Below are 9,270 nucleotides of genomic sequence, written 5' to 3' on the forward strand. Positions count from 1 at the left end.
ACATTGATTATGTTAATTTGGTGATATGTATGTCATGAGATAAGTTGTAATATGTTGATGGCTTGAAGCCTAAGAGATATCCATGAAGTATTAGTTATTTGAAATGATGTAATGGCTAGATGCCAAGATTATTATGTGTATGCATATAAGGATATTGCATATTATGTATGTTGAATTAAAATGGATAGGTTTGGGTATATTATGCTTAAAAGTGGATTGAATGACTTCTAGGTGAAGCCTTGCACACTTGGAGAAGTTTTGGGGACCAATTTGCAGCAAGGAAGCTATCATTTTTGGCCTCCAGAGCTTTTTTACTCGCTGACTTGCTCGCTACAGCGAGTAGTGGTCTAGCAGCACTTTCACATAGCGCAATCAAACACGTATATCTTAAGCTAGAGAGCTTCGAATTGAGTGAGGTTTGAAATCATGTAAAGATAGTTCAATGGCCTTTAATCCTAAAAAGAAAATTAACCATATCTAGTAAAGTGAACAATTGACTAAGGAATTAGATACGAATGAGAATGAATAGGCTTAATATTGTTAAAGAAAAAGTTTATTCGTTTTTTCGTTGTATTAATTAAATAAGCTAGCTGAGCTTAATGCCATAATTAATGTTAATACACCGAGTGCACACGGGGCGTTACAATTTCTAAATGATCTTTTTATATTTTGCCGAATCTCAAAATTAGTTTTGTAATTATGACCAGCAACTAGGGGTGTAAATGAGTCAGGCAGCTTGTCATAGGCCTACAGCTTCACCTGGTTTAACTTGGCCCGTTTTAAAAATATTATAGGCTTGGGCTCATTAAAAGGCTTGCTTAGAAATCAGGCCACAAGCCGATTTTAGCAAACTTGGCCTTTAGGCTCGTCTTGTATTTTTAATAAAGAATATTTATTTTATTTTAATACAATAATATCTTATAATATTTTAATAAATTAATATCTTATGATATTTTTAATTTTTTAATTTTCGCAATCTTCGCTCTTCTCACTTAGCAAACATATATTTTCTTAACCCTAAATTTTTTCGTCGTCACCGCTTTTTTCCCTCCTTTCCTTCGTCAAATTTTGCTACTCTTCTACCCCTTTCTTAACTTTTCATCCCTTCCAAACCATTTTTCGCTTACCATCGACTCTCAAGACTTTCCTATGCAGGATGAGTCAACATCACATGCTATCAATTTGTTCATATGAAGGTGCCTTAATTGATCAAGACATGTGAATTGCAATTATAATCTTTTGGTGGTGTGGATGAAGTGCAAGAGTCAACAAAATCTAAATCTCTTAATAAAGTTTTGATGATGTTGTTTAACAATTTATTGTGTTTAACTTTTGGCTTTTGTCATCATCATGACTATCATTTTTTTTAGTGGAATTTTTTAATTCATGAGTGAGTGAATATATATATATATATATATATATATATGGCAGGATTCTTTGAAATCGGTGTCAAACTTTAAAATTTGATACCAAATCCTAACCGTTGATTTCCGCCAATCTACGGATATCATTTATTGAGAATCAAACATATTAATTAATTATTAATTTCCAAAAAATGATAATCGTTGATTGGCGGAAATCAACAATTAGGATTTAGTGTCAAAATTCAAAATTTAACACTGGTGTCAAAGGATTCTATCTCTCTCTCTCTCTTTCTCTCTCTCTCTATAAATATATATATATATATATATATATATATATATAGATATATATAATGTAATTAAGCATTCTACTTCCTTGCCATTTTTTGTTTTTGATTTCTAACATAGATAAATTGTTAATTTTTTGGGTTGTTATGTGCATAGAAAAGAAATATATTCCATTTAAACATACAAAAGAAACAAATAATCATAACCTATATTTTACGTAGTATAATATGCCATTTTGAAGGCTTGATAGGTTTAACAAGTCCGGTTAAGCCTTGTAATTTTGAAAAGCTAGTCAGGCCAGACATATAATTTGGCTTGTATAAGGCTAACAAGTCAAGTCAGTTTTTAAATAATTTATACAAGCCTAGCCCAATTTTAGGCTAAAGCTTGGCTTGGTCTGCCTCATTTACACCCTTACCAGCAATAAAAAAAAATCAATGTAATAATTAAATAATGATACTTAATGGGTTTTGTGTTTTTCATGTTGTAGGAGATAATATGAACCTATTGTACCAAAAAACTATGTGAGCCTCACACATATTTATGTGTGTATGAGATAAATTTATCTATTACAACATGAGAAACAATAAACTCATACTTAATATTTGGTCAGCCATAAACTGTTTGCTTTTCGGAAGGTGCCGAATAAATGATTATCAAAATCAAGCAATTCAAAATAAATTAATTGAGTTACAGAGGAATTGATGGAAAAATAAAAAAAAAATACTAAATTAAAAAAATAATATCACATTTATAAAGATAATTAAAAAATAATTTAAGGTTTTTATGATTTTTATTTTAAAAAATATGTACTTAAAGTCTTAAAGTAAAAAATAATCCTCCCCCCATGTTTTTCAAGACAGAAGGTAGGAGAGCCCAAAATTTATATAAACTCCACACTAAAACTTTATATTTTTAAAGTGGGATTCCAAGTGTCATAACTAGGAATAGAATCGTAGCATTTCACTATGCTCCACAACCCTTGAGGTTGGAAAGTCCAAAGTCCATATAAACTCCACATCATAATCTTATATTTCCAATAGAGAACTTCAAGTCTCCTACATTGAAGTATAATCATAACATATTTATACAAATTTTTTATTGGGATGTCCAAGGTATAAAGTTATAGCGGGAATACATTTTCTTTTATTATTGTTTATAGTACAATGAAAAACTTATGCTCATGCAGCACTTATTTGAGTACGGGAGAAAAGTTATGCAAGATTACATCAACGCACTTGAATACATGCACAGGACGTCGGGAAATAAAAAAGAAACAGAAAATGTTAAAAGTACAAAATAAAATTTTCGATACAACTATTTTCAACGGTACAACAGAAGTAGTATAAGTAATTAAATAATATTTAATTTGAAAAATAAATCCTCCCTTTACCTCTTTATTCAGAGAAATTCTTAGTTTACGCAAATTATATAGGCAAAACCAATTACACATTGACGTATCGTTACTTTGCATTAAATATATGTACAAGACGTTGATGTGTCAATTTATAATCTAGTTTCCACAAATGTCTAAACAAGTATCTTATACAACAAGCTTGCTCTCCTTGAGAAGTTCCAATCTGGATAATAATAATAATTATATAAACAAACTCTAATCCCTCCGTTTTGGGGGAAGAATTCTTGGGTTTTGAAAGGGAAAGCAGGACGAATCCATCCTCCTTTTCCAATTTGGTTAGGAAAAATTTTTGGAACAGTAGAAAAATGAAATAGATAGAGAAATGATTGAAAAGATAGATAAAGTGAGATAAGTAGAAAAATGTAAAAAAAAGTTGTTTGATGGGAAAAAACTTTACTGAAAAAATTAGATAACATTATGAAATCAACAGTGCATTAAAAGCCAAATAACCGGTTTTTCGAAAAATCCCACCTTCAAATTGGGTTTCTAAACAGTGTGAATATCTGTTTCTCATAAATCCAGACAAATTGGATAGATAGATTTTTGGTGAAAAAAGTTAAAACAAACATGATGTTTTTAAAAGCCATACTTGAGAAAGATAGATATCCGCTGAAAAACTCCCAACCAAACACCACCTTATTGAAGTTCATCTAAACGAGGGTAATTGTCATTTTTCCTTTCCTTACCACCATCTCAACAGTACAAAAGGTTGACTGTAACGAACAGCCATACATCTCACCAAGAGGGACATTTACTACCATATGTAACATGATGCTGGGGGCACTTCACCACGTCTATCATGTAAAGGATGCAAAATCCGAAGCTTTTAGTATTGAGATTAGTCATTTCCTCCCACCCCCCAAATATATTTTTCTTGGGTCAATTAAGCATCAGTCAGCGAATGTCACTGAAGCACATTTAAAGTAGCAAACGTTTCAACGATACTTTATGCAGCCATGGCACATGGGTAAAGTTGTCCAGTGACATGCAAAACAAATGGCCAATAGGGGTCTATGCATGATCTCCAGAAAGGAAACAACAAATCCAGAAACGAACAGTTCCAGAGAAACCAGTCACGTAATTTAATTACAGTAATTATCCATTCATATAGAAATGTAGCAGCGAACATCAAGAACAACATGTGTCACCAACAAGTATTCATTGGTTGACTTTCACATTGTTTACATATTAACACTTCATCCAGATGTGACAGTAAGCATAGATGGTTAAAATATTGATGACTGCATATTATGGCAGCCAACAATCACAGATGACAGGAAAGTTTTAACTTTCAACACAGAACAAGAGCAAACAACATTCTACCATACTAAAAATAGTTTCTAAAGTGAGCTGATATGGCACTAGAGAAGAGGTGGGTATTGCTTTGCCTGCAGCCGAACCCTTTTCTTATACTCTGCTGTATCCTGTAAAAAGTATCAAAATGTAAAGAGTAAAGACATACCTTTGATGATAAGAAATTAAAATCCCTATTTCACCTACCTAGAAAAAAAGAGGTAACCATAAAATTACACATCAGAACCATTTCTCAGGACGTATTCATAATACACCATGTTCAAAGACCCAACATTCAAGCATGTGAGCAAACATTGACAATCCTCAGGAAAGAGGGCTGATATATGGAGCATGGGCACTTTGAAAAGCATATTACTCCCTAAAACTTTGCCTTGATTATATAAAATCAGACAAGCTTTACACTTTGAGAGTGACTATTATAAATGAAAAATGTTGGATTTCTTAGGTTAAGTACCTGGATGAATAGATGATAGCCTTCTGTCTGGGCAGGATCAGCAGGATTTGGCTGGTCAAGCAAGTCTTGTATGCCCACAAGAATTTGCTTCACTGTTATGGCTGGTCTCCACCCCTACATGTAACAATGAACCTATAATCTGTTTGCTCAGCATATAAAATCACACTATATAAATCAGTTTCAACTTTCAAGCAGCCATGTAATTATCAAGAGAGATGTGCTTACGCTATCCTCATTAAGTATAGACAAGCAAACAGTTCCTGATGGATAGACATTAGGGTGGAAGAAACCTTGTGGAAATTTACACTTTGGAGGCTTGCTAGGGTAGTCTTCACTAAAGTGCAGTGTAAGTGGGAAGTAGCCACCCTCCCAATCAGTCTGCAGCAAATGATATGTAAAATTAATATGAAGTAAATGACTGACTCACTATTCAACAAGCCGCTTTATTCATTTGCAAATTCAACCAAGGCATGAAGTCAGAAAGCAAAATATGATTCATTTATAAAAAGCTTTCAAGGATAAAATATTCAAGTAGTTTCTACATCCTTACCTATGTCAAATGCAAATGATCGAAAAAAGACAATGTTATTGCGCGCTTTGATGGATTTTTTTTTCACTTCCAAACCAGATGTCCTGGTGTACGAATCTCATCATACCAAAATCTTCATTTGCACATATTGTTGATTTTGTGAATTCATTGCTTAAATGTATAACCTAATGAAAACCAAAACCACTCCCCATTAAACCCAACTAGTAAGGTAGGGATGAGGGTAATCTTTGTACATAGCTATCACTTGTATATTTGCAAAGAAGCTATTTCCCGAATTCAATCCAGTTTTCTTACAATTTTCTACAGAGTAACCATTATACTATTTATGACTTATGAGTTTCCCCAGTAAGAACTAGTATCTGAAATAAAGAAAAGAGTACTTGACCCGGGATGCACTAGCATATGTTTTCACTTTAGTAACTTTGGTATTTCTTGGTCTTGAGTTGTAACTAGCTCAGGTTTCTTAGGTGTCAATAGGTTTTCTTATAATGTAAAGTTCCTTTGTGCGTTTAGTGGTAATGGGGAGTCTCAATCCTCAATGAATCAACACTCTACTCTCTATCCTTATAAATAAGTTATAGGAGGTCCATTTAAGTAGTTTTAATGATTGATTTTAGGAGAAGATCAGGTTTAGGAATTATAGAGGCATGTTGCTTTGTTCTTGATTGTTTGATGCAATCACACATTAGATATGATGCCTAGTTTATCTTCTCAAATCTGCTTCATTTCATTTAATTTTTCTACCGTACCACAAGACCTAAGTTATTTGGCATTGGCAGGCATCATCAAGAATTCACGCCATTAAATTCCTAGTTGATTATTTGTCCAACTTATCCAAAAACCCGACCATCAAACCCAAAATCTCGCCTCTTTAGTGGATCAATTAAATTTTAAGTTCAATTGATCCAGTGTAGTAGTCAAAGGAGCCAGAAGGGATCAACACCGCTGATTATTGGGGTGGTTCCCCTTCAGTAAGACACGCCTCTGGTGCTTGTGCCTTAGGCACACCTTTCGGGTTCAGGGGCACAACATTAGATAATTGTAAAAGACCAGAAAAAAAAAACTTTAGCCACCTAACTTGGTAACTTTGATGCTAAAGGGGTAAAATAGTCAGAATGATAAAAAAAGTAACTAGTCAGTTAATGCAGCAAGAAATTTTTATTTTTACTATTAAGAAAGTTATGCTTGATTAGTTAATGAATATGCCAAATTAATGCAAAATGGTTAAATATTTACTGTTTTCTACTTCTAATGAGGCACACACTTTTTGGCGTCTCTCTCCTCAAGAGGTTAAAACGCCTAGCGCCAATTTACCGGCTTCTTCTAATATTAGCATCCTATTTTCTTATTTTTCAGTGGATAAACAAAATTTTGATTTCAAAATTCTTCCAATAACATCCCAAAAGATAAGAGGCAGAAGGACAACCAAGGAGAGACATTAACACATAATGCCACCAGTAAAAGAATGAGCACATGAAAAACTGTGTCTACAACAGTGGGAGTCAACAAGTGTTGGGTTTGACCCAAATTCCTAATTCATATCTTGTAATGATATCAAGAAATGTGATAAATAAGAAAGATATGTGACAGATATGCAAGATATGAGAGATGTTTGTTTTTAATAAGAAACTAGGAAAGTCATAAGAGGGGTAATTGCTTGTCAAGCAAGTACTTCTATTGGGGAATTGTTTGAGCCATAAGCCGGGGTAGACTGAAAGCCTAGTAGAGAAGTAAGGATAATGGTGAGGAATTGTGGGATAGAGGAGATTGGATGGTAGACTCTTCTTTTCCAAGGACGTAACAAAGTTAAATTGTGTGTGATTGCATGCAATGTTTTCCACTATCACTCATGTTCCAGACCAGTATGCTAGGCCCACCAACTAGCTGAATACCCTTGGTCCCACCCTATCAGAATCATCACCAAGGATCTTCTAGGAAATCTCCACGATCCCACAATCATGGCAACGGATCATTCCCTCCACATTGTTATAATTATAAGGTCTCCACCACCCTCATCTAGACATATAACCCTAATTGCATTCTTCAGCCTAGTCTGTTACTCACTTGAGCTTTGGAGTATGAAAAGGTACACTATCCCCATTTTGTCATCAGATTATCCGGCGGAGCACCACACACGCACAGGCACAACCCCATTTTGTCATTGGAGTAGCCAGCAGTGCACCACACCACTATCACCCACCATATGAGAAGAACCAGAAGAATAGATTCAAATCGTTCAGGTATCTACACTGAACAACTTGTATTTGTGCAAGCATGTGTTGAAGAGAAAGAGGTATTCCCTCAACTAAAGGCAAATCTAAAACCATAGAAAGAAATTCCCAGTTTTCACACAACTACTTAGCCAATTGAAAATCTTAGCATAAAAGTGGGAGAAAGGGCAATACTCTTCCCACACAAAAAAAAATTAATAATAATAATAATTCAATTTTACCCAAGAAGGAAATCTAAAACCATAAAATAAATTCCATTTAACCCAAGTCCACCACTGATGAACGACGAGTCGCAATTGAAAAACGACCATACATAATCAAAAAATCAAAGGATCCAGGAAAAACACAAAACTCGGTGAATTTCATTCATAATCAGCAAACAGAAAACAGATAAAACAAGAACGCACCCCAGCCTTTCCGGGAATAGTGCAATGCCACACCATCAAATTCACCGTACCATCGGGCAGCGTCTCCGGCTTCGCAACAAAACCCTAAATCACAGAATAATAATAAAAAAAACACCGATCAGAATTGAACGAATCCAGAAGAAGGAACGAATCAGTACAGAAGCACGAAAGAGTAGAAGTAGTACGAACATGGGGATGGTTCTTCCGCCACGATTTGCGCTCCTCCGTAAGGCGTCCACGAGCAATACCAGACATGGTCTCTCTCTCTCTCTCTCTCCTCCGAGTCACGCGCTTCACTCGCTCCGAGTCAGCTCAGTGCTTCCGAGTTGGATAAGCACTTTTTTTTGCCTCTGCGTTGTGTTTGTGGGTGTGGGCAAACGAAGCTTCTTCCATTCTATGTACTGCTTCTTCCATCGTAACGTACGGTCCTGATTCGATCATTGATTCCCGACGTTGTTGTTTTTATGTTTTTTTATTGTTTTACTTTAATTGTCACTGCGACTGCAAAAAAGTCAATGCATTTATTCCGTTTATTTTTCTAACGTCGCGTGAGAATGACGCCGCCGTAGCCCACACGCCTTCACGTGATCAACGCTGCCCCTTTTTCCAAAAATTGACTAAACTCAAATTTCGGTGAAATAGATCAGCAGCGTTTTGGTTGAAGGTTTATTTTCGGATTGATAGAAAAGTGTAAGTGGATATTGGAAAATATCACGTTTGGTTCAGATTTTTCCAAAAAATACCAGGCAAATAGGATAGATGGGAATATGACTTTTGTGTTAATTTTTGGATGAAATTCACTGTTACAGAATACCACTTGAGATGTGGTATTTTGAGATAACTGAAGAAGTGAAAAAACAGGTGCAAAGTTTCTTCTGAACATAGATTTTGCATATTTAAATAAATTTCCCTGGTAATATTTGGGTCAACCAAACAACTTTTTTTATATTTTCCTACCAAACTCACTTTCCAACCATTTTCTTATCAATTACATTTCCCTAGTAAAAAAAAATTTCTCTCAAACTAAACACTACCTAAGGGATGCTTGTTACACGATAAATTTTTAATTTTTTTTTTACTTTGAATAGCAATTACTGAAAATATAGTGAAAAAATTATTTTTTTGAGAATGTTATGAAAAAGTTATTTGGTAAGTCAAATTATTACTTAAAATGTTAGTTAAATTTTCTTAGTATATGTTTAGTTGATGATAAAATATTAAACGAATTTACAAAATTAACCTTATAAC

The 9,270-nt window shown here is 34.3% G+C and overlaps 1 protein-coding gene across 1 annotated transcript; it reads right to left on the reverse strand.

Annotated features, from left to right (window-relative positions):
• Positions 1–4,131: 4,131 nt before the first annotated feature.
• LOC133286581 (SUMO-conjugating enzyme SCE1) lies at positions 4,132–8,453 on the reverse strand. The gene is made up of 5 exons (XM_061484013.1): positions 8,212–8,453; positions 8,023–8,106; positions 5,060–5,212; positions 4,835–4,948; positions 4,132–4,490 (listed from the first exon to the last, which is right to left on the reverse strand). Exons 1-5 carry the CDS (start codon positions 8,275–8,277, stop codon positions 4,428–4,430), a joined length of 480 nt encoding a protein of 159 aa, XP_061339997.1. The 5' UTR covers positions 8,278–8,453; the 3' UTR covers positions 4,132–4,427.
• Positions 8,454–9,270: the final 817 nt, after the last annotated feature.

The sequence above is a fragment of the Gastrolobium bilobum genome, unplaced genomic scaffold (assembly GCF_033153095.1).
Source record: "Gastrolobium bilobum isolate Gb01-03AN ecotype WA unplaced genomic scaffold, APGP_CSIRO_Gbil_v1 utg6309, whole genome shotgun sequence".
NCBI lineage: Eukaryota > Viridiplantae > Streptophyta > Magnoliopsida > Fabales > Fabaceae > Gastrolobium > Gastrolobium bilobum.